This window comes from Xylocopa sonorina, chromosome 7 (genome assembly GCF_050948175.1).
Source record: "Xylocopa sonorina isolate GNS202 chromosome 7, iyXylSono1_principal, whole genome shotgun sequence".
Lineage (NCBI taxonomy): Eukaryota > Metazoa > Arthropoda > Insecta > Hymenoptera > Apidae > Xylocopa > Xylocopa sonorina.
Window position 1 is genome coordinate 6,453,377 of NC_135199.1, and position 26,316 is coordinate 6,479,692.

Consider the following 26,316-nt stretch of genomic DNA (forward strand, 5'->3'; position numbering starts at 1 on the left):
CGACCAATTATAGAAGGAGCGAGGTCCCACGCGCGAAGGGTGTTTTGGGTGCAGCAGAATGTCGAATTTCATTCACCTGTTGTCACGCGTTTTCACTCTCTTCGATTCACAACCCTCCACATCGCTCACGCAAATTCGTAAATGAAGAAAATGTTTAATCGCAAACGCATCATCGAATCTAACATGCTCGCAAGGTACATCGAACGTTTGAGAATCGTAACAGATGATAAAACTACTCGAACGATCCTAACACGAGTCCAACAGCCGTAAATTACTATAATCTTGTCTGAAACGTTTCGTCCTCTCTGATCGACAGTACTCGTTCGACATTTCTAGTAAACGATTGAGATAAGTCGAGCTCCTCTGCGTGTCAAACCTCGCTCGTTAAGTCCTTAAAGTGCTACGATTAGTACCTACGGTAGGGGATAAAGAGGCGTTATTTACTACAGCGATCATGTTTGACTGAGGAAACTGTGGTTCTTGGTGATCAAACCAGCGCTGCTCTCTGACATTGGCATCACTGCTGATTTCTCGCCCTTTGGTAGCTTCGGATGCGACTTCATGTTCGGCTGCAGACCTTTCAGGATATTCTGAAACCAGGTACAGATCGACTCAATTTCTCTGCTAACTTGAAACGAATTTAGAAATAAAATTGTACATTTTAAATTAAATTTAGTCGAATCTGCGAGAGCAACCATATTGGGAATATTAAAGCATGAGAAGTTGAAAGCAGCATCGAGGAAAACATTTATGGTTCCAGATGTCGAGTGTGCAAGTATCGTCGTTTAAATTTGTCTTTGTTTTGTTTAAAAAGAGGAGTTCGAAAGAATCACCTCCTTAATGGATCCTGGAGTGACGATAACGTAGTAGACAGCGTAACCAGGTATCCAAATCATGGATGACAGACTGAGACAAACGCCCACCGCTTCTGCCCATGTTGGATACTCGTAATCGCTGCCGTATTTCAGTGGCTTGTACTGGACGCATTGGAATACGAATATGAACTGGAAAATGAACGAGAAATCGAACGAAATTACTTCGAGTAACGCGTGTATATTTCATACAATTTTTTGTCCATTGTTATCAATCACTAGTTCATCGAACTGATACTTACAGCCATGATAACAGGAGCAAAGAACACCCAGCATATGTACCAAAATCTGTTCAATCGTATGCCCATCATCTGGCGAATACAGTCGCAGAACTTCTTCGCCCCGAATATCCACGAAATCGCGATCGTTTGGAAGAAACAGACCCACAGTATCGACATGCCACTGGCAGAGTAGAAGTCCATTAATTGGAATATATAAACTCCACCCTGCAACACGGAAGTTCGTCTGACAATTTCAATGGGAAAGAAAGGAGTAGTCAAGATTCAATAATTTTTTTATACTGACGTGAGTCACCATGGGGACACCCAGCAGGAACATGAGACAGCAGATAGCGATGGTGAACTTCTTTCTGTGGGGACGAAGCAGATCTGGCCAGTTATCAACGACTCCGGTAATGAAGGACTCGACGATGCAGAATTCGCTGTCGATACCCAGTATCTATCGAAAGAAGATTAAAACAATATTGTTTCAATCGTAAACATTACTTAATAAATCTAAGCAAGTGACTCCAGCTTTTATTCTAACTAGCTTTCGTAAAGTCAAATTCGTCATCTAGAGAACTTGAAAATTGAATGCCACATGGTAATTACTTGGAAAGAGAATCGATGCAACCATGTTTTAATAACACATATTCCCAATGGAACACGAGGAAAGAGAAAGAAATGTATCATTTTGAAGTGCTAGAGATTATTAGTCTCAAAAGTAGCAGAGTGCGCTTTCTCAACCTGTTAAATTAAACCTTCCTTACAAGCAACATGACGAAGAATATCGTAGCCCACATAGAGGCACCAGGAAGTTTCAGGACCACTTCTGGATAAGTAAGAAACACCAATCCAGGTCCGCTCTTCACCACCTCAGATACCTCTGTACCTTGTTCCAACGCAATGTGACCCAGAATGGAGAACGTGACGCAGCCAGCCAATAGACATGTCAACGTGTTCACCACGCAAGTGATCAAGGCGTCTCTAAAATAAGAAACTCGCCGTACGAAACGATCTGAACTACCTAAAAACGAGAGAATCAGCGCTCTTACTGGTAACAGTTGTGATGGAACTTGTTGTACGACCCGAGAGCAGGCAGAGCCCCGGTACCAATGCTGTAAGCGAAGAAAATTTGCGTGGCGCCGTCGATCCACGGGCTAGGCGACAACAGTTCCTCCCATCTGGGTGTGACGTAATAGAGCAACCCTTCGTAGCTGCCGTCCAATGTCACCGCTCTTCCCAAAAGAATGAAAAGCACCACGTAGGGGAACAAGGCTGAAAACCAGATGATCTTACCGCTCTGATGAAGGCCACGGCGGATGATCAAGAACACGAGCAGCCAGCCGACGATCAGGCTACCAAACAGCTCCCATTGCATGCCGCCAATGCTTTCGATGCCGCTCGTGATCCCAAGAACCCGTCGTCTGAAATTCAGATCACATTTTGTCTCATGAAAAATAGAGAAGTCAAAAAAAGAATTTGTGAGAAGCAAGAGAGAGAGCCTTCACTTACTCCCAGTACTCTTCTACAGGGGTAGTATGGTGAGGGATGCTGATGTTACGCGTCGAATTTGTACTCGACAGGGTGGTATTCGAGTAAAGAGTATCGTTTAACTTGTCGATACCTTCGATACCATCGTAACAATTGTCTGTGTTCCACCAGTTACCTGCAACGTTAAGAAGCGTCATTGAGTACTGGATAATAGTGAGTTTAGAGGTGGTTGTGTCTTGTTATCGATTGGTTGACTGACCGCAACCCTTCCAAGGTACCCCTGGTATGTTGACAAGGGTACTTATGAGGTAGAAAAGCGTCCAAGCGATTATGATGCAGTAGTAGACGTCTAGGAAGAACACGATCGTCATGGTAGCGTATCCAACACCTGAATGTAGTATTACACGTTGTAATTAATTACTTGTGGATGTTGGCGTACTGAGAGAAGGTTGAATATGAATTGTGATTTGAAAGTACCTTGCAGAAGAGGACACAATTGCCCCACCAGAGTCATCCCTCCAGCACCAAGGTACTGGCCAATAGCCACTTCTTGGAAGAATATAGGAATCCCGCAGAACAGCATCGCGATGCCATACGTGATCAGAAAGGCACCTGAATCGTGACAGTCGAAATGATCGATTCGTAATCGCGTTTCAATTCGAATTCCCCGAATTATGCCCCCGTTTAGAGGACACAAGCGTGGGTGGGCATGCGATTGTCAACAGAATATGTATTCATGGTCGAGAATTAATTGCCTCGCTTAGAGAGCTATGTGTCCCCCGTATTTGATCGCGCATCGTGTTATTTCAACGTCATTGGTACGCAATACAAATTAAACGTTTGCTTGTTTAGAGTATTGAATTTCCAATGAAAATCTTTCCTCATAATTTCATTTAAAATATACGCATATCTCTTAAGAGTTTCAAACCTTTAGAATTAAATTTGATCACGCTTCTTTAAAATATTCCTGTAGCTTCTTGAAACTCATAAGATACGAATGTTCGCATCGAACAAGCGCAGTCAAACGATGAATTATTTCTGAAAAAAGAACTCACCGCCTCCGTTCTTGTAGCACAAATACGGGAACCTCCAGACGTTGCCAAGGCCCACAGAGACGCTGATGCACGAGAACAAAAAGTCCAGCTTGTTGTCCCAACCCCCGCGCTCAGCGTCCTCCTCGCGGTTCCCGGCTTCCGTCAGCCTAGCCTGGGGCGCTGCAACCGTCATCCTGCCTGCAGCGCGCGACGACTCCCTCGTCCTGTCCGACTTCGCCTTGAACTCGATGAAAGTCTGCTCAGGATCGACCTGGTCCTTCTCCTCGCCCCAGTAGTACATCTTCTCCGGCATGGCGTCTGAAATCACGCGATACGTTGATCGTTCGGACCGACGCGGCCTTGGCCGTTCGACCGTGACTTTGGCTACGCGAGACGGATTATTATTGGGTTAGGGTTACGTAACACTGTCCCGCCACGCAGCTGGCCATCGTCGTTGCGAAGATCGCACGCGATTCTTGGAGGAGTACGCTGGTTACGAGGCATAACCAGGGGTGGTTTCGCGTGGGAGTTTGTCGTCGACGAGTAATTGGGGTTCGAGTTAATGGAGGGTTTTTAGATGAGAGTCTTACTTTTTAAGTTCTCTATATGTGGAATCGATATTGGTAGATAGCATTGTGTGTGCAGAAGTTAGGAGACGTTTTTGGAGGAATGCGAGGCTATTGTTGAGAGCAGAAAGGGTGAATTCTCTTCTTTTGAGAGAACGAAGGGGACGCAAGTAGGAGAATGTAATCCCTTCTGTACTATGGCTGGTTTATTACCATGAGTCTCGAGGGGTTTGGAATCTCTTAATTTGAAACATTATTCCTTGCGTCCTTTCATTGTACCATCAATTTCAGACGAAAGCTTTTAATTTTCCTCGTTTTAAGTTCCCGCGTTGGAGACATTTTAGGACGACCAGTTGAAGAAAAACGGAACGCGGTTCGTGGTCGTTTGACATTCATGATACTATAAATTTCAGAATATTCTCGAAAGAAGTGCACGTTCGTTAGCTACGTCTAATGCGTCGCGTCATTACTCGCGCAATTCAAGGATTTCTCTCGTGTTACACGGCTGTTTCATTCCAAGTTCTCGTCAGATTTTAATTGAAGCATTCTCGTTGGTTTTTCAAAGATAATCGTAACGAGCGCGAGCTTGTTTGGCGTTCAATGTGTGGACAGTGCCACGCGGTGCTCCAGTCTCGCAAGCGAATACAGCTATTAGTCGTCTTTATGTGTGCTTGGATGAAATATGCGAATGAGGCCAGGTAAGCTGGACTGAGTTACAATATTGGCTTAGCTGTGCACGATCAGCCATCAAAACTCGATTCTCAGCCGATAAACAAAACGGAAACATCGAATTACCATCGTGCAATTGCAGTTGATGGCTACTGCTCGCGTTTCTAATGAAGAATCGATGTTTATTATTCCGCGAATCGATAAGAAATCTCGTGGTACACTGTACACAATGTTCAAGCCATAAATTCTACATAAATTTCAAGTCATAAATTACATAGCCTCGTAAAAAGAAATCCGTACAAATCGATCTTTTTGAAATAACAAAAAATTTCTTCAGCGAAAAGAAATTTTTCACATTTCAGAACATTCGAAGTGAATCGTCGCACGTTTGCGTTAATAATATTTCAAACTCGTTTCTGGGAATTCATTAATTTTCCGTGCCTCGATTCCTCGTCGACTGAAACGCTCTTCAGCGCGCCACGTCGAGTGGACGCGCTTACATAGATAAATTTAATTAACGCGACAACGGATTTCGCGAACGGACAGCACGCAACGTTTACACGTCGTTCTCTCTTGTAAGCTTTTCAATTCGCGCGTTCATTACTGTCACGCGTGCCACGCTGACCTTTATTCCAGTTCAATCTCAGGATGAAAAAACAACGCGACAAAGACTGTTGCGACGATGCGTGGCGAGCTGGTTCATTTTTTCGCATTGCTCTTAACGCACGATCGATCGAACTTGGGGTTACTCGAAGCTCGTTGGACGCGATGCGTTAATTACGATGGAATGCATCTTGTTTCACTCGCGAAAGTTTTACTGGAAACTCAATGTTCCGCGTGTGTTACGGTGATTATGTGCTCAAATTAATTTCCGCGATGTACTTCAGCTACGAGTACCATCACTCTGCGCGCGAGTTAAACGCGTTAACGATTAATCTGCTGGGCTTTTAACTGCCTAAGCTAATGCGATCCTCTTAGTCGTAATTGTACTAAAAAGTGGAGGACAAAGGACAGAATTTTGGAATTTTATCGAGAAATAACGGTAATTAATGATACTTTGGAGTTTTGTGAAGATAACGTGGAAATTTTAGGGTGATATCACTAGATTCTGTAAATCCAGTAGTACAAGTCGACGATTCAGGCGCAGCTATAGAAATCTGAAATTTAACCGCGTCTTTGCGTAATGTTGTGCTAAGAATTAATAAGAAGACTATATATTTCATCATCTAATATCAGTAAAATATTAAACGAGTGATTATCGAAGGAGAAAAGTTACTTCACACTACAGTTCTCGTTAGCTGAAGTCTCGCAAGCGGAACGTTCAATTAATTGCTGTGACTCCTACGTGTGTCCTCATTAATTAGTCAACCAGCGAAGAAATACCAGCTTCAACAGTCTAACCTTCCTCTAATATATCGATTGAAATATGTTTATTCAATATAAACGAAATGTCGCAAGCGAGATATTCAATTAATTGCTACAACTCCTACGTGTGCCCTCATAAATCAGTCAACCAGCGTAGAAATACCAATCAACTAGCTTCAACCATCTAATCTTCCTCTAATGCATCGATTGAATATATTTATTCGATATAAACGTCATATTTATAAAAATTACCGACAAAAACTGATCGCCATTGGTATTCAACGACAGCAATTGAATTAATCGCGAGGAACCCGCAACGACACTCGAACCCTTCGCTACTTTCTCTCTTAAACCCCCTTAATACTTCCATGGCGATGTTGAGGGGGGTTATTTTTAATCCGATCCCTCGTGCTCGCGAGAACTGGCTGCCCATACTGAATGGGAGCGTCCCCTTTCCTCGAGAGGGTTCTTTACTGCGTGATTCGCGACCCGCTACCCTTGTTATCGCTGGGACGATTCACAGGCGGCGAAAAAAAAAGGGGGACAGGGCGAGAGGGAGAGAAAGAGACACACGCAGGACACGTGGCTGCCTTCCTGTACACGTGTACGAGCACCAGTGCGTGTGTTTGTGCGTTACTGAATCGTATCGCGCGCTCGTGCGCGCGTTCGCACACAGACAGGCCCCGTGTGCGTGCGCGCGAGCGTGTTCAGCCTCCTTTTGTACACAAATGCACGCGCGCGCGCCACGGATGCGAACGCAAAATCAATAGGAAACTTTGTTACGCCACGTTACGCGGTGCACGTGGATCTGTGGACGAGCTGGATCGTCGTTGCTCGTTAAGAAACAACCCTTTTCCAGAATTCTTCCACATTGAGACGTTTGACGATCCAGATCGATTAGTTTTCGTGTTAATTGGGGACAATCGGTGGTTGTGAAGGAATTTCGAGCGTGGTGTTCGTTAGAAGACTGTGGTATCGGTAAGAGAGGTTTCTGGATGCTAATTTTCCTTGATATTTCATTATTTTTAATAGCAGAGTAGATATTGTAGAATTTGGATGGATGTGTCTTCAGTGGCTTTTGTGTTAATTAAGGGCAATCAGTGTTTGTGAGGGAATTTCGAGCGTGGTGTTCGTTAGAAGACTGTGATATCGGTAAGAGCGGTTTCTGGATGCAAATTTTCCTTGATATTTAATTATTTTTAATAGCAGAGTAGCTATTGTAGAATTTGGATGGAGTGGTTGAGTAATTGTTATAGAATTTATAAAAAGTAAAGCATATATCTTACCAAATGTTCCTCCAAGTATTAAAACAGCAAGGTAGTCAAAGTTTCACGAGAATATACGTAGATTCTGGGGTTGTAACGTTTTGCTAGACTCCCTCGTCGTCTGAGGAACGTTCACGTCCCAAGCAACCCGCAAAAGTCTTCCTCGGCTCACAGAGGACGACGTCCGCGAAGGAAAACAAAATCGTTCACGCCCGATCCTCCAGCTTCTCGTGGACCGCACAAGAATCGCGATATACTCGACTCGTGGCTCGATTTATCGATTTAGAAATTTATTTACGTGTGAGTGGTAGCAGCTACGCGATTGACACGCTTTCGACTTCGTGGTGGTTTCACTGCGTGAGAGATCGCAACGAGCGTGCCTCGTGTCGATCTACCCTGCGAGGGTTGTTACGGAATAATGCTCGGTCGCGAAACGGGGAGTGCTACCCCTTTTGGACGCATGCGTGGCCGCGAACCACCCCCTCAAGACACTTGGGGCGAACTTGTCCTGGGCTTCGAGCCATCAGGACTCCTCGCCTCGATGAATTATCGAGGAGGATCGCTGGGGATGTTTAAGAACGCAATTTCGAAGTCCCGTCGATCGTTCGAGGCACAGTTTGTCCTTGGTTTTGGGAATTTTCCGCATTTTTGGGTCTTCAGATAGAGATTACGAAGTAAAACAGAATCGTGATTACGAAAAATACATATGAGTATAATTTTTATGGTACAATATAGTACAATATCTTCTACAATCGTTCTATACTTATATTATCCTATTTATATCGTATTCTGTAAGGGTAGAGAAAATAATGAGACGCGATTACTCATCTACCTGGTTTCTGAGTACTGCACAATTTCTCTCTGTCTCTTCTTTAAAGGTCTCGTTAGAGAAAATAATTACTCGTGCTAATAAATGATTTTCACTGTTACTCTTACCATTGTTAAAGCGTATACGTCGTTCTATAGTCCTCAAGCATCATTATATCCACGAGATCTTCAATTTCTTCAACTCGCACACTTCCAACTGTCTAGTCATGTCGTCATATAATAAATTCCACAGGTTCAAATCACAGATCGCTGACTCAATCCATCGCGAATTCATCGAAACCCGTTCGACACGCGATGTCTTCATAAACAACCCCCTCTACCACCCACCCCTACCGCAACCAGGCTTCGCGTGTCATCAGAAAAATCAATTTCACAATTCATGACCCCGTTCGACTAACGGCAGCTCAGAAAATCGTCGCGTCGAAATTTTCCACCCCAAATCGAAGTCCAACCCCTCTCAAAACCACTTCTAACAATACCAATGGTGTCTCACGACGCTTCTTTCAACATCCACTCGACTGATCGCTACAGTTATTCGGTATAACCGTGTGGCAGCCACGTTTGTAACGTAACTGCCTTGGCGAGAGGTCATCCGAGTCCTGGATGTCGTTCACCACGGCCACAGTGTGCAAGGACTTCATCGAGATCTTCCTTTGGGGGTCCTTGTAACTGGCGAAACTCGGTTTGGGCGTCCAGTTGGTCCCGTACGAGATGGGCGACACTTCTCGTCGCGGCTGATGGACCACGTCGCTGGATATCTCCGATCGACACTCGTCGCAAACGGAACTGGCCTCGCTGTCGTTCGTCTGCGGACATTTCTTCTTCTCCAAGGGCTCCGCTTGCAACCAGTACGATTGGAACGCGAACGTAAGGAGACTGGATTTAGTGGTCGACATGGAGTCAGGTTGTGGGATAAATAAAGAGATTCGAGGCTGTTAGAGAATTTTAGGGAAAGCTGACCTTCTGAGGTACGAGTCCAAGTAATTTTTGCTCAGCTGAAGAGCATCCACGATGCCTGACAGAGATCTCAGGATAAAATTCCGCGCTCGATTCGTGGAAATCGCGCAGTCTAGAGCGATCGTGGAGATCGACATCGAGATCAGCCAGCTGATGAAACTGGATGACATCACTGGCGGTCGTAATGGCGGAGGGTAGTAGGAGGACCAAACCTGTTGCCACCATTGACAGGAAACTTTTCTGTATTCTGATTCCTGTGGACGATACTGGTTTTTAGTTATTGAAAGATCATCAAATACTTTAAGAATTGTTTCTACTACCACAACTGTAATGCAATAGAATTCTATGCTATAGACAATTTCAAGCAGTTCTACGTTAACATCTAAATAAACGCATCAAAGCAGTTTTACAAAGCAACAGTAGTCTAAAACCGCAAACTAGCGCTACCGCGACTGTAACATCACCAAATTCTACGCTATCGACAATTAATTTCAAGCAACACTACGTTAACATCTAAACAAACGTATCAAATCGACTTTACAAAGCAACAATAGTACAAAACCGCAAATAGGTGTCCAAAAAGAAACCTCTACTCACGTAACTCCAAGCAGCCCAGACGCAGCAATAGACCAGCCTCTGCACCATCAACCAGAACCACAAAACCGCGATGGCGACGACCCAGCTGACCATCAGCTTCGAACACAAACACCCTTTAAACGTTACCCCGGCGCAGAGCATCGCGAAACATCGCTCGACGATACCTGAACAGCTTTGTACAACATCGTGGAGGCAGCAGCGTGGGCCAGAACGTTGCAAGATGGCGGATTCCTCCACAGGACGACCGCCACCGCAGTCAGGATCAACAACGACGGCAGCGTGTGGATGAAGTCGGGTCCAACTGCGATCTTGGCGTATTCTCGGAACACCTTGTGCTGGAGGAGGAGGACTTCGTGCGGCACGGAGAGCAGGGTGCCCAGCTGCGAGTCGAGGGCGTCCAAACAGGACATTGCGGAGGAGGCTGCGCAACCAGCCTGGTCCCTGGCTAATTTTGTCCAGCCAGCATCCAACGCGTCGATGGTTAGAGTTCTCGACGTTAAGAACGTGACGTTGCGAACGAAATGAACCGCGGCGTTGATGCTCCGCTGTTCCCTGCTCCCATCTTCGTTCTTCTTTGGAAAAATCGACCATTTGGGGTAACTAAATTTAGGGTTGTTCGAGTTTTTGATGGATACTTGTGGTTGTGGATGAGATGATATTGAGGATGATTGTGGTAGTTAGTAACGCAGAGGTTTGTATAAAAATTTTCGAGACATATACTCGATAAAAATAGAAGGGAATACATGAATTGTTCGCCATCGTTTGTGATGGCGATTGAGGACGATTGTGGCTGTAAGTAACACAGAGATTTGTATGACAATTTTCGAGATATTTATTCGATAGAAAAATAATAGCGAGTACATGAATTGTTCGAGGTGTCTGTACAAATTTCACGAGAAAGAAACTTGCAAGGAATGCATCTTAAGAGAAGCGTTTATTTAAAGCAGACTCTCGCTTACGATTAAGGGAGAGAACAAATACAATGCTAAGTCTTTAGCCGAGGCGTGTATATACTTCAGTCTGTCTGTATTTATTTACAACTATATACACGACCTGCACGATTCTTAAGGAAGCTAGCAGTCTATATGAGGAAGTAGTCGGGACCCACGAAAGACCCGCACTTGGGGAAGTCTTCCGGTGCTGGTACCATGTCGTTCGCCTCTCCTACTTTGAGTATCACGTCCAAACCCCGCGTCCAATCAGCTGCGTGCTCGTCTCGTAGCATCCAATAACCTGAACAATTTCATTAACAGTAATAATTAATTATTATATTTAAGTAATAATTAATCATAAAAGGAAAAATGAGAAGTTCGAGTTTAAACTGTTTACAATGAAGCGTTTTGCTTCTTTTTTGTTCGTCAAGGTGAAAATTGAAAGATCACGAGTACCTGGATTATCCGCTTTGAACCTGAGAGCAACTGCGCCGAATTTTGGTACCACCACGGTGTCCTTGGCCACGGTGCAGTCGAGCTTCCGCGAGAACAGTTCGCCCTTGTCGTCCAGGTTCTTAAGCTCCTTCAGAGAAACGCTGCGCCCGAATTTTCGAGCGCCCACTATGTAAAAGCTGTAACCGTGTAGATGATAAACCAGATCGTCGAGACCACCTATCGAAAAAAGGAAAAGAGGACGTGAATTTTGAATAACGATCACCTTTTAACTGTTTTGAAAAATATTCGTAAAAGCTTCTTGGAATTGAACAGAAATGTTTATCCTTCGATAGACGACGCAGGTGACTCGTTGGTCTCGCACTTGATGATTTCTTTTACAACATCCGTCTAAACTCGACGCGACAAGTTCGTCGATTGCAAATAGAAAAGTTAAATGAAAGTTCCAATAAGAACAGAGAAATCGTATTTCAACACTCGCAGGTAACTCCTTCGGATGGGATAAACGTCGCGATCAATATTTCCAGCTTCCGTAGCAGGAATATGGATCAAGGTTCTTAACTCAAGGCCACGCTCCAGCGAGTTTGCTCAGGTTATCTCGTCGGATCGTTGCGAAGCAATTTCTCTGCGTATATCTTCACGTATTTATCCTTATCGTATTAAATATAATATATTAGCAATATCTCGAGCATCCATTTCCTTTTAAGTCGCGAGTTTCGTAGTTTGTTCTGATCAAAACCGGAATGCTTGTTACAATTAACTCGACGCGGTCGTGTTTATCGTGGCTGCAATTGGAAATCGAATCTCTCGTTTCATCGTGGACGAAGCCCCACGACCGAACATGTATTAGGTAAATACCCCCCTTTGCATGTTTTTGAAATATAAAACCTAATGAAAAAGTACCTTCCTGTACAGCTAGATCAAAAATTCCAACGGCATTTTAAAGAGCGTTCCCTGGCGCATCTTTTAGCATAGAAATTAGAGAAAATAATATTTTAATAAAATTCGGAAAAATTTTGGGAAATTGTTTTCTCTAATTTCTATGCTAAAAGATGCGATTAAATATCTTAATTGCTTGGAATATCACCGTCGAGAACTGCAACCACATGACTCTTTTGACTCAGCTAAACTGTCGACGTCCCAAGAAAATAATGATAACAATATTAAGCATTTCAACTCATCATTAGCAAAAGTTTACGATTACTAATATCGTCGCAGTCGCGTCGAAAGGGTAGAAACATCATCGAATCGAACATTGGTTACCTTGATCGAGCAAGATGACCTCAACGGTCGCTCCAAGCGGTATACGTCTTACATGGACGCACTCGCAAGCGTCAGCGAGTGCAGCGACATCGCGACGGCACCGTCGCGACGACAACGACGTGGTCTCGTTGTTCTCCGTGCGAGCGTCGTCCTCCTCGGGAGTGGACGAGCACAGGGTGTCCGCAGAGACGTCAACAGCCTGTGTCAACAATGGCGACGACGGATACGTGAACGTCGCGTTGTTCACGTTCAGTACTCTCATCCCCACACCAGTGTTCCCTGAAACAGCAGGTGTATCCGGTCCGCTAGACGTTTAATTATCGACTGGATCGATTCAGACGCTGTCGATGGACAAGTAAATTGCAGATTGTCGAGACTGGTCGTTAGATCGGCGTGCAAGCGCGACTATTAACGATCAACTGGAGAGATACGGTGCTCGATGATGGACAGCTTCCGGTTTTCTCGTGTCCACGACTCGCGTCAACCATCCTCAACCCCTTTCGCCGTTCACTCGACGCGAATATCGATTCTATGCGGATATCGATCTCCACGTTGCATTTAAATGTCTAATTAAACCCACGCCGCTCTAATCTAACCTAATTTACTCAACAGAGGAGAAGAAAGTAGGAGAGAGGGGGTGGAGAAGTAATTTACCTAAGATGTCGTTCGTCTGCAACCTGTAATTAATTGGTAAACGAATGGTGACGTCGGTTTTTGGGTTCGCAAGCACTGTTGGGATCTTTCGTAGTGCTTGTATCTCTGTCACGCAGAGGCCTTCAGGATCGTCGCATTTTTCTACGGGATCTGTGGTCATCGCGATCCGACGCGCGGTCTCCTCGACTTCCGTCTGACCGATAGGCTCCGTCGTAGACGATGGATCCTCGGACACGCTTCCTTTGTAGCTGAGAATCGCCGCTCCGTTGATTGGTCTGCTGCCACATTCCTTCGACGCGTGCACGTTCATCCAATAGGTGGCCACTCGTCTGTTCGCTTTCAGAATTACGTCCGCCCTCTCGCCTGCGGTGCAATTAGCAATTCTTTAGTTCCACCGTGTAGTTTCGAAGATAATCGAATTTTTATATTCTGTATTACAATTCAACGTTACACCCCGTTTGCATGGGTTTAAACTTGGACTTTACGGAACCTTGAATTTATTACTATACAATTATTCTCTTACGCGATGAACGCGCGTGCAAATTCACGGTTACTCGCTCTTGGCTATCCAATAAATAATCGATAATGGCAACTGGTTCTCCGTGAGATTTCTAAAATCGATCGATTCTAAAACACGATTACTAAATGCTTCGAGTATCCCTGAAATCGACCAAAGCAATCCTCTCATCCACCCAATCCACGTTCCATCCATCTATATTCGAAAGTACACGCGTCGACGCTCACCTTTGGCTAAAGTAATCGAAGTGACTTGTCGCGGTTCCACGGGCTGGCCATCGAGAGCGATCAGAAGAAGCGAATGAGCGTCGACGGACATGGTTATCGGACAGGAACCAGCACCGCCAGCGTTCGCGACACGGAACCTGTGACGACGACCAGGAACCACTGTGAACATGGTCAGAGGCACCCTTGGTCCATCCGGCTGGCGTCCTCTTCCGTTCACCAAAATGGTCGCTGGTTTCGCGCGACCCTCCGTGAACGCGATCTCTGGCGAGTGCTGCCACTGGCTGATCAGTACCACGTGATTTGGGTCGTCAACGTCGTACAGAGCGCGTTGTGGGTCCTTTATGTCCGCTTGTTTCACGATCAACGCACCGAAAATTCCGTTACCAACATCAGTTCCTGGAATGAGAGAGATTTTCTTTGAAATTGAACTCTTAAAGGTGTTACTGTATTTTTGTCAGTGATACTTGTCACTAAGTCGTAACGTGAAAGGTTCGAGATCGCTAATAAGAGCAACGTTACCGACTACGAGGATTTAATTACCAGCGTGAGCGTGCCACAAGTGGGTACCAGCCGCAGAGGCGCGGAATTTGTATTGGAAGGTGGTGTAGCTGGGTATCGGGCATTGGGTGACCAATGGCGCCCCGTCCATGTACGGGGACTCGATCTGCGTCTGGCCACGCCAGTGGATCGCGGCTGCTTTACCCGGAAGTCGGTTGATCACGTCCACCACTAAGATGTCGTTCTCGCAGACCTGCGAAACGAGAGATCTCGTTCGAACGCGGTTTATCCAGAAGAAATCGTGCGTTCTCTCGAAGGAGGTATTTTGAACGGTACGATGGCGAACTCAGATGGATCGAAAACCGGAAATGCAAGTTACAGTCGACTTACTCGAACTTCTTAAAGTTATGTTTCGCGACAAATGAGTTGAAGTAACTTGTAGATCCACTTTCTGTAGTTTTTTGTTCGAAATTCTATTACCAAAGCGTTCGATTTCAAAACTCGCGTTTAAAATCGAGTCTCTATACTCCTGTTTCGCGAGCGAGCGATTTAAACGCGAGCTTACGTCCGCAGAAATAATTCGCTCGCCATCGAACGGTGTTATGTCACGTAATACCACTCGAATGCGACTGCAAATCGTCGTGACGCAATCTGGCATGGACATACCGCGGATAACATCTCGTAATCTCTCGTAACGGGAATCTGTTGGTTCCCAACGAGAACCAAATACAAAAATTAATCTCTTGTCCTCAAATAGGAAGAAATCGCATTTCTTTACAGATATATATATTTCTAAAATTCGTTTGTATAAAAAGCGATAGAGCCTCGCGCACAGACACGATCAGTGACCAATACTCGAGGTCATCAGCTCTATACGTTTAAACTATACTTCAATTCTTTAAAGAGATTGCGAGGCAAAGGTCACTTCCAATGCGTGGAAACAAAAAACATTGTAGTATAATAATAAATCGCTATTAGAGCGATTACATTACTACATTACAGTATAATAAAAATAAATCGCTATTAGTTATTCCAGCAGAATTGAAAAGCTGAGTGAAAAAATGGCGCGCGTGGCGAGAGAAAGATTGGAATACCACCTGAATGGTTGGGCCAGGTAATTGTCGATTGGCGGTGAATACACCGCGTCTGTGTCCATCCGCCGAGACGCAATGATTAGACAGGCAGGCCGTCTCGTTTTGCGGGCAATCGGCACACGATCTGCGGGTGAAAAGAACGCATAGATTACTGGGATTACCGGGACAAGCGTCTGAGCGCGAATCGAACGATCGACGAACGCGTTGCGTCTCGCCTGACGGCCTTCCGCGTTTCTGCCCGCGAGACGTTACGTAACGGTTGTTGGAACGGGCAGCTTTGTCGATGACTTTGGAAGAAACGATCGCGCAGCGAGCCTCGTTTCGTATACAGTCTGTCGCATAAATGCACGTCGATGGAAGAGAAAGAAGAGAAAAGTATTGTATGAACTTATGTTCGATGCGTCTTGAACTTTGAGTTGCGGATGGTTGAGGAGAGATTTGCCAGGATCGAAGGATAAGACGAGGAGGATTCTTCTAATTTCGATTTATTTAATTATTTGAGATTTTGTGCATTCGTGGCATCAGACACAAATAGCGAAATTACAGTTTATGATATATGAGTTAAAGTAACTTGTAATTTCACTATCTGAATTTTTTTCTAAACTCTGCTACCAAAGCAGTCATCAACTCTTTACTTTCATTTTTCACTTGCGAACGATTCGATGCATTTAATGCGATCAGAACGCGATTTAAGCGAACAACGCGAGCGATAGGGTACGAAATTGGTTTGGAATCGTTCGAGGAGTGTTTGGTATCTTCGAGAGGGTACCGGAAGTGATCTGAAGAAGCGTCGAACGTTCTCTTCAGTCGTTCGTAACTCGAAAACCGTGATGTATCGGGTATGCGTTCGTATGGTATCTTTTAATTGTTTCAACGAGTGGATGTAGCTTCTGAAGTATCGACATAAGTTTATGAAACATACTGTACGCTATAGATTATCTTCTCGCGTGGAAGCATCGATTATTGTAACGCGTGTTCGCGAAAGTATTCTAGTTTCTTCTAATTGGACAAAGTTTCAAAGAATGAGAAATGGAATATACAAAAATTTGATCTGTTCAACACTTTTTAATCGAATCTAATCAAATTGGATCAAATTTCTGGTTGTCGTTCGCAAAATTAAACGACTTATCACTAAAACAGTAGACAAAAAGTGATCTTACTTGCTAAGAGACTGGAACAGTTCCAATGTGAGCTTCACGCGACAAATCATCGGCCAGTCCAAGTGGTGGCATGGCCTGTCGCAGGAGAGGAATATTTGCTCTGCAAACAACACAAAAACGACAAAATAAATCAACGCAACGTAAAACCCGATCTGAACGAACCCTCGTTCGCTCGTTTTCTTCGTTCATTGATCCATTTGATCAACTCAATGAGAAAGTGAACGAATGTACACTGAAATAAAAAAAAAAGGAAAGACACGTCAAAAAATCAATTTAACGAATCTCGTTCAATTTTTTTTCAGGAAGAGGTGGCTGGCTTCTCTCAAGATACGTCTAGAATAGAAAAAAAAAGAAAAGACACATTAAGAGATCAATTCAACAAATTTCATTTAATTCTTCTTCAAGAAAAGGTGACTGACTGCATTCAAGATTCACCTAGAATAAAAAAGAAAAGAAAAGGCACATCAAAAAATTATTTTCAACGAATTTCATTTAATTCTTCTTCAAGAAGAGGAAGCTGGCTCTATTCAAGATTAGTCTAGAATAAAAAAAAAAAAAGAAAAGACACATCAAGAGATGAATTCAACAAATTTCATTTAATTCTTCTTCAAGAAGAGACGACTGGCACCATTCAAGGTTCGTCTAGAAAATCCTCGACTCGAGAGAAAACGCGCGTCACCCGGACTTACTGGGTCTGTAATTGTTCACGTGCAAAAAGGTAGCCGCAGCGGCGATCGTTAGGACCACGACGAGGAATCGCAGCGCGTAGGTGATCAGCGTCACCGCGTAGTCCGTGCACTTGGCGGCTCGCATCGTCCACCTGGTTTGTTACGCGTCGATAACAGTAGGTGACTGCATTCTCCTCGCGGCCATCGGATCCCAGAGGGTCTCGGAAGCAACCCGCAGCTGCTCGGACCTCTGGGCGCTCGGGTGGTTCTTCCTAATCGATGCAATCGTTAAAGAGAAGAACCAAAAAAACATCGAAGAAGAAAGATGACTCGAAATAGAAAAGTAGAAAGCATGATTCTTTTTTTTTTTCACGCGTCTTTGGGTGACGGTGAATCGATGGCCAGAAATTCTGATGTCAGCCAGAGTGAAAGTGAATCCCGCGAGGGAAAAAAGCGAAAGGAATAATCGTTCAGGTGAAGATGAAAGTTCGTTTCATCGGCAGCTGTTTCGCTTCCACCGCTTGTGGACAGACGAGGAAATTATTCACGCGAAATCGACGCTTTTTCTTCTATCTTCCTCTCCTCTTTTACCCATCCATCTGTCCTCTCAATTTAAAATAACTGGTAGAATTCTCGAAATGATATCTTTGATTTACTCGTTGGTAACAATCGAAGACTGTAATGCTGGTTGCACGTAACGTTTACCAACGATGCTGTCGAATAGAAGTAACCATTGTTACGATTATGTTACTCCTGTTATTAAATTTATCGCGATTCTAGTGATACTAATTGTTCAACCTCGACGTAAGTACGCGCACTCGTTGCGTTAATCGTGATAAACGCAGAAATGCTTTTGTGGAACGATCGATAAAAACTGGTCTAGCCCAGTCGATCTCGATAAATTCTATCTAGCGTTTTTCTCGATTTTCCTATCCTGCTGGAGGAGAACGGGTTTCCGAGGTGAACGATACACTTGTCTCGATGTCGTAGCTGATATAATTGAACGAGATTTCCTGGGGAATATCGCGCGCAAGAGGACGCATAAACCGGAAGGACGTTGAGTAACGTCACGAGGAAACGCACGAAGGCCATTTAATCTCCGGTCCTCGTTAAATTGGGTCGTTATTATTACGTAAAAACTTGTGCAATCTTTCGCGTGACAGAAACGCTATCGTGAGCCTCGTGTCCAATGCTGGTCTCGTTTACTATTCGATCCACCATCCCTTTAATTAATGTCTAATTGAAACTGCGATACCACGCGCTCGTTTAATTCTGTTATTAAAAAAAAAACGATCGCTTTTATGATAGTTTTATCGTGAGTGTTCGACTCGAGGTGAGAGGACTGTGCAAAGATAAATAGTTCGAACCAGCAGCGAACGGAATTGGAACATCGAGCGGCAGGTTCGATCGAGGAAAAAGGGAAACTCGACGAAGAAAGTTCGTAGCCGGAGAAGAAACTTTATGGCCGCGGGTTTATTGGTTGATCGGCTACAAACCTTCTAATTACTATCGAGCTAACTGTCCACAGTGTTTTAACGCCTCTTTGAACCGCATTTGTTCCGTCTCGTTGAGCAGAAACGTGTAACATCGTATCGAAAAACCGCGATATTGGTTTTAATCGATCTCACGAGGAACGGAAAAAAAGATAGAGAAAGCACTCGAGCGATTTCGATCGAGCGTCGTGAAAATCGAGCGGCAAAGAGAACAGTGGCTCTGGTCTTGTTGTGGACTGCTGAGACGGGGTGAAAAAATACGCGAAAGAGCCATCTTGGAGAACCCTCAGTTTCACCGAAAAGGAACGATACGGGAAATAATAACTGATTCAATTATTTCTGCTCGATTTCACTTGGGAAAGCTGATCGATTATCGCGCGAAGAATGCGTTCGTAATTCTGGCTTGATCTTAGCCTCGTTTGCGAGCCATCCAGCGGCTGCCATTTTGGTACCACTGAACAGAAGCACCAAAAGATAGAGCGATACAAAAACGTCTACGTGTGAGAGTATAGCGAGAATGTGGAGTTGAATCGATGATCAATGATTATGCGAACTCCTATTTTATTGAACCTGAACCCGGCGCACGTGAACACGTGAACTGGTGAACGCTGTTAGGCTTCCCCGTGGACTGAGGCAGTCGAATTTTCAGAGCTGCCATCGAACCGCAGTCCACTCTCCACCTCTGCTTTTTCCTTTCTCTTTCTACTGTTTTCTTCGTTTCTTTTGTCAACTAGTACACGTCTATACCCGCGTGTGACCTAGTAGCGTTCTCAGATCGGTCGTCGAAGGGTTCAGAAGGAAACGAGGAGATCGTGAGAAAGAACTGGTCCAATTTCTCTTAGAACTCTAGTCGATTCTTAAATCGTGATCGTTTGCGTTAGATAATTCGATCGAACAATTTCGTAATAAGTGTCCACTTTTTTCGAACGAGATTTAAGAGTCTACGAGAAATTCGAGTTACATTTCCGTACTATTTGAAATCGTATATTGCGTCTGATGGACAAGTATTAGAAAAATCTTTGTATATCGTTTGAGTTCACGTTTTTTTACAATGAGAATTCGTGTTTCTTCCTCGCGCGAGTGAAACAAATTTACCACGTGAACGTGTAAAATTAGCTTCGTAACCAGTTGTACGAACGATTCCTCCTTTCAATGAGAACAGAGGGGAGCTCGATCCACGAGAGATTAAATCGCGCAAAATCGTATCCATTCGCGATCGTCCGTGTCCAATTAGATCTAAGTAACGAGGCAAGCAATCAGCGTTAGTATCTCTGTCTATTTCTCAACGACGATCCACGGAAAATTCGGCTCGCGTGATCCAGCGTCGATTAAAACTTGCGCAACATTCGCTTCGTATAGCTCAGCGAAGCAGCACGTGCAGAAGCGGATTCGTACCAGCAAACGTTCAGATAGCTGCGAGCAAACCGATATCGAATCACGTGTCGAGAATTTTTCGAAATAACGCGCGAAAATTCAACTCCATTTCCTATTTATACGTGTATATATATATATTTATGCTTCTATTTTATCAATTCGAGAAGACGACAATCCCAATGAGAATTCAATTCGAATGAATCGACGCGATATGAAGTCGACGATGGCGAATGATCGTCGAGAGTGAAAGCGTGGCTCCAGAACCGATGACCATCGAGAAGAATGCGATTGTTTCTTTAAGCTCACTGCACAGATACCAATTATGCGCGATGAACCTGGCACCAGGTTGCGGCCGAGACACTGTCGCGGTTCCCGTGGACGACTGACGAGCACTTTTGACCGAAATTTCGTTCCCAGAACTGGCGGTAACCTTTTTTCCCTCTCTATCCCGACCCTCCCTTCCCTTCGTCCTTCTCTCTCTCTCTCTACCTCTCTCTGTGTCTTTTTCTTTCGATTTTTATACGTATCCATACGCATTTCATAATCACCCGTTTGTTCGTTTCTCCTCAAAACAAATCGTATCTAGAAGCAATCGTCCTCTTCGTCCGGGTAGACGCGAACACCGCCTCCCCCACGACTGTCCTCTGGTAGCGCGGTTACCATCGAATATGTGTCAGAGACGGCGAAATGGTCAGTGAAAGTTCGCCCGGAGGAAGGTGCCAATCGAGTCTCCTCCCTGGGTTTCGACTCTACACGCTTTCATCTAACCATTTCTCCCGTTTCTTCTCGTTTCTTCTCGTTTCTTCTCGTCTTCTCTCGAGTTTTCTGAGGATTCTTTCGTAGGTAGTTTCTTTTCTCCGTTCGTTTGCTCGATTTATCGACACGGTTCTGCGCTTGCTCGAGTTAATTGGCTGGTGTAATGGGATCGATGTAGCAAAGTTTGACTCGATTAGCTTATCCGACGCGTTTAATTGGGAATTTCCTGATGGACGAAGTAAAATCTATTTTCTTGGCGATCGCTCGTGATTTGATTGCTAATGTCCCTCTTCGAGGTGGATCGTGCGTTTTAATCTGATCGCGTGATTTTTTGCTCCATATCGTGCGTGCTTCTTATTTTTACTTTGTACGAGACGAACCTGATATTTTGTATCAGATGCATTCGAAATGAGGATGGAGGAAAAGCGCTGTAATAGTGCAATAAATTGTACGATATTATTAATTATGAATAACCTCGTGAAACGATACATTTTCTGCTACAATTTTGTTCGTTTTGACCGTGTGTATAATTCAAGTTAGATTAATTATATCCTGGATACCTATAAGTCAAATCTTTATCTGCATTACTCCATCTACTCGTGCTATCCATCATTAATGGTCTGGAGGCTTTAATCAACTCTTAGTGACGGTACACGAATACTGATGGAATATAGAAGTTACCAGCGATATTTGTCATCTTATAAAACGCTCATCACCAGCTTATACATTATTCCTTCACAGTTGAATGAAATTTCTAAAATTCAGATACCATCTTGTCGTATCATTACCATCTAATCTAAAGTTTTATATAAATTACGTAAAGCTGATTGTAGAGTTTAATTTGAAACATTATTTGAAACTTATTATTCGATAATTATCATACGATGAAATGAAAATTCATTTAGTATTATTATCAGTCTCGAAGAACTTGTCGCAGAATTTAGATAATTAGCAACAGTGAAGAATCTCGCAAAGTACGCTTCGAATTAATTTTTTAAAGGTCCGCGCAGAGAAAGCTGAATCATTGCAGCCTCTTTTGCCAACAACTTCGTGACGAAAGTGTACATATGCATTTACGAAGAATACGCATTTAAATATGACAGAGTTTGTTCATCTCCAATACAACTATCTTCTCTTTTGTAAACGCTTCATCTTTGTCCTGCCATCGACACAACGACCCAGGCCATCCCGATTTCCCTTTCGCTGATGGCGGTTCTAAACAGTCTTGGCCACTCGTGGAACAAGTGCCGTTTCTGCGAGGTACGCACGCACCCAAACCACCGCGCTTTCTATTACACTTGTTACGACGATTCGCTTAACTCTTTCATCGACGTGTCACTAATTTTTAATACGAAACTGCGCGAGAGAAAATAATTTTACTTAATCGACAAATGAAAAGAATTTCGCGTGTTTATTAATACGTCAAACGAGAGCAATGAAATTGCGTTAATTTGTAACTAACGTAACTAACAAAGTAATTAGAACTTGTCGAATTTCGAGTCAACAATGTTTCAACTTGATTCGTCTTCGATAAATAATTTAATATTTTATTTTAATCTAAAACTGTGCGAGAGAAAATAATTTTATTTAATCGACAAATGAAAAGAATTTCGCGCGTTTATTAATACATGAAACGAGAGTAATGAAATTGCATTAATTTGTAACTAACGTAACTGACAAGATAATTAGAACTTGTCGAATTTCGAGTCAACAATGTTTTTCAATTTGATTCGTTTTCGATAAAGATTCTCTGTGATTAATATTTTTATTGGTATTTCCGATTTTCAATTAAGACACACTTCTGTGGCGGCTTGTAAGTAGTCACTGGAAGTGTTAATCACTTTCCAAACTCGCTAATTGGGAATCGCAGTGCCGTCATGCGAGTGCAAAGAAAGGTTCGTGCGTATTTTTTCTATAGCCAGTTAAGATTCCGCTTTCCACTGGCGGAATGACGTTGAACGCTGGTTGAAATTATAAGTTTATGTATCCGCGTAAACACGCATCGTTTACGGCTGATAATTAATTACTTAAAAAGTGCATTTAACGCGATCGAAACGCAGACTCTCCTATAAATAACTTATTTAATTCTGCAGCAAAAACGAAACTGATAGCACGCAGAATTAATTTCACGTTCGACGCGAGAACGAAACTTTCAGCTTGTAATTACATTATATTATATTCGAAGATGTGTTCGACGTTTAAAAAATTAACGGAGAACGAGCAGTGTAAGACACGAGTCGAGCGTCCAGCGCTTGGGTTCGACGCGACGGTTTAATAATATTCACTCGCTTTCACTTTCCATTGGAGAGGGGTAAGCCATTTTTTTCCAAGCTTCTTTCGTCCGCGAAACTTTTGTTCTCGACGAGCCTCACGACTCTCCACGTCTCTGGAATGCGTCTTAAACAGTCAGGAAGCGATCTTTGGTTCCTCGCAGACCGATTTTACGAGCGTTTTTTAGTCCTGCTTCGAAGGCGAACGTCCACGCCAAAAGGAAATACACTCTCTTTCTCGGTTACGTAACTGCCGACGAATTACTTTCGTTCGGGGCCACTGGAACTGGTTTCCCATTTTATCTCCAATCCCGCTTCTAATTGTTCTCGAGACACGACTCTCCAATTCATCGATATAAAAAATAATATATATACAACATATTAAATCAAAGAATTTCTTATAATTTTCTATTTCTTTGATAATTAGAATTTCAAGAAACTCTTGGCCCAAGTAGTTTCTTTCTACTAGTTTATTATTATTATTACGTCTCGACGCTAATTGATCAATGCCAATGATCGAAAATATACAAAGAAACTCGTAAGGTCTTGGTTCGAGTAATTTCTTTCTTCCGCGAAGAGCTCGAATTATATTTAAGACCAATTACTATGATTACCATTACGTCTTAACACTGATTGATCTCTTCCAATGATCCAACAGCATGTATCACGAACGTCTGCTAATGTATAAAGTAAAGTGTGACAGAAATTGATACCTCGCAGAGTGGAACGAATGATAATAATTTATGGACTTAATCTATAATCGTTTCCAATATACTCAGACTTTACTGTGAACCGTCGACGTTGCGAAACAAGTTCGCGTACGATCTCGAATTGTCGATTGTCCCTCGTGGTACCCGTTACTTGGGGGTGAAAGTGAATCGTAACAGCGTGTCGTGTTTTCACGTATAAATAAGGTGACAGACGAGACGAGTGATCCCAGCTGGTAGCGATTAACAGCCGAAGAAGCTCGAAAACCGCGACGGAAGCGCTGGCTTGGGGCTCAGAACCGGAAGAAAGCGCGGACGGTTGCCTGGCTGTGGGCGCGCTTTCACGCGCGACTTTCGTCTCGTGTTTAACATTTCGCCTGACGATTAACGGACGGGTTTAACGTTTTTACGTGGCGAGGAATTAATGGACCGTTGATTGGTCTCAACCATGGCTGTTTCAAAGTTTCGATCGTAACTGAAGAAAAGAGAAAAGATCGATCTTCGAAAGCGTTCGAAGATCGATTTGGTAATTGATTTACGAGTTCTAATATTCTTTGTGTAGTAATAAATAGTGTTTTTAAAAATAAAAGCTAAAGAAATTAGTATTTGCAGATAGAAAAAGGTGTTTGTTGGAATTTTTTGTGTGCGTCAGGGTCTACTTTCGCAAATTGTTGGAAGTTCGAGTTGTGGAAGAGAAGACTCGTGATTTTGCAGTGGTAGGATAAAGACGAGTTTGAATCGCATCTGCTGTAACCATCTAACGGTTATCGTATTTTTGATAGCAATGTTACTGGCTACGAATGAATATTCGCGCGAGGATAGCCAAGAAACGCCGCGATCTTGATTCGAGTTCGTTCACCTGCGTTTTTACCGCCCATTGCGAATCATTCCGATATTAACCCATTCGAAACGATCGTTCTATCCATTCGATGTCATTGTGCGTTCGAAAACCACGACAAACTATGCTGGACACCGTACAGAAAAACCGGAAATACTGGAACCGCTCAAGCTCGTACGTTACTCTCAACGACAGACTTGGTATTCTGCAACTGAACTTATCTGGAAGCGTTGTCTCGACTCTTAACAAATTAGCAGACAGTAGAATACTTTCCTTGACAAATTTCTATTCTCATCGATAGTAAGAACAGCATCTTCCACGATCAAATATCCCATTCCTCACGAAATTACAAAAGAACCGTAAAATCTATTATTCTACTTTACCAAATTCCCTTTCACGATAACAATTCACTGTGTGAAAGAAATGTTTGTGAACAAAAATTACCATCAATCGTTGTACGAATTCATGAAAGAAACTCCACTTAACGACACCAACGTGGAAGTGACACTGACCTGGAATAGGCGTTAAGTAGATGATGGTCGCGACCACGGAGCTCAAGCCGACGAATATCGCGAACCTGAAGAACATCGCTGTAAAATCACCGGTGTACTCCGTGAAAACGGTCCCTGGTGTCGCGTACGAGGATGCGGCACACTCTGCGGGTGGTACCAGCGTGGAGACGAAACGATCAGCGAGGTGAACTGGCCGGTTTCGCGGCCGCGGATATACTAACACGATAGCGGCAAGTTCATTGCCAGAGAGAGAGAGAAAGAGAGAGAGAGAGAAAGAGAGAGAGAGAGAGAGAGAGAGTTGTTTCCCGATTAAAAAGAAGGATCTTTCGACAGACGGAAACGGCCGCGCGTCGGCTCGCGCGTTCTCTGTTTTGCTCTTTCAACGCCGTCCACCACGCGTCGATCGAGTCACGCGAAAACTGTCGACGATTCTTTAACGATACGCGAGACGCGTGTGATCCAGCTGACACGATCAGCGGACAGCCGACGATTATGCTCGAACGGAAGCGTCGTACTCGCGTATTGGAATGTCTGCAACTTGCGTGGAGAAAGGAATCTTAAACGGCAGGGTAGCTGAATCGTCGTTATTCCTTACTTTTACGCCAGTTCGTAGTCGTCGCTCAGATTAAACGATACGAATGGCATTCAACGAAACGAGATCTTGATTTCCTGGATACTAATTGCGGAGTATTGCGATGAGGACGTCGAGCGTGGATCGAAACGTTCGATGCTTGATGGTGTTTTCTGTGAGAGGTAGTCAAATTGAATAGTTTGCGTTAGTTTGAATTAACGTGTGGCTATGGTTTTTGTTGTACAGTTCAGTGGGGGTTTGTTTTAATATTGTGATTTGAAGTTGTGAAGTTATTAGGGAGCGAGGATTTTTTCAACATTGCTCCGAATTTTCTTTCCTAATTTCTTTCGCGTTGGTTTCTCTTTTATATAAGAAAGAGAAATTTGCAAATTTTTCTTTTTTTTTCTTCAGCGTTAGGTAGAAAGTTTTTGGATAGAAGTTGCATGCTCGAAGTTTTCTCGGCT

At 43.6% G+C, this 26,316-nt stretch overlaps 2 protein-coding genes across 3 annotated transcripts; both read right to left on the reverse strand.

Moving 5' to 3' along the window:
• Positions 1–309: 309 nt before the first annotated feature.
• Positions 310–7,730, reverse strand: LOC143425152 (sodium- and chloride-dependent GABA transporter 1). Its single transcript, XM_076897704.1, has 11 exons — positions 7,505–7,730; positions 3,640–3,936; positions 3,062–3,196; positions 2,844–2,972; positions 2,606–2,759; positions 2,146–2,517; positions 1,861–2,077; positions 1,398–1,550; positions 1,115–1,318; positions 834–1,004; positions 310–590 (listed from the first exon to the last, which is right to left on the reverse strand). Exons 2-11 carry the CDS (start codon positions 3,929–3,931, stop codon positions 453–455), a joined length of 1,965 nt encoding a protein of 654 aa, XP_076753819.1. The 5' UTR covers positions 3,932–3,936; positions 7,505–7,730; the 3' UTR covers positions 310–452.
• A 2,993-nt stretch (positions 7,731–10,723) lies between these two features.
• On the reverse strand, positions 10,724–25,367 carry LOC143425148 (uncharacterized). 2 transcript variants are annotated; one of them, XM_076897699.1, is made up of 9 exons: positions 25,282–25,367; positions 16,664–16,763; positions 15,507–15,627; positions 14,452–14,662; positions 13,912–14,307; positions 13,168–13,530; positions 12,514–12,792; positions 11,254–11,469; positions 10,724–11,098 (listed from the first exon to the last, which is right to left on the reverse strand). In XM_076897699.1, exons 1-9 carry the CDS (start codon positions 25,355–25,357, stop codon positions 10,947–10,949), a joined length of 1,914 nt encoding a protein of 637 aa, XP_076753814.1. In that variant the 5' UTR covers positions 25,358–25,367; the 3' UTR covers positions 10,724–10,946. The 2 variants fall into 2 exon arrangements, with proteins under 2 accessions (XP_076753814.1, XP_076753813.1); XM_076897698.1 differs by lacking the exon at positions 25,282–25,367 and adding an exon at positions 17,353–17,476.
• Between the last annotated feature and the right edge of the window lie 949 nt (positions 25,368–26,316).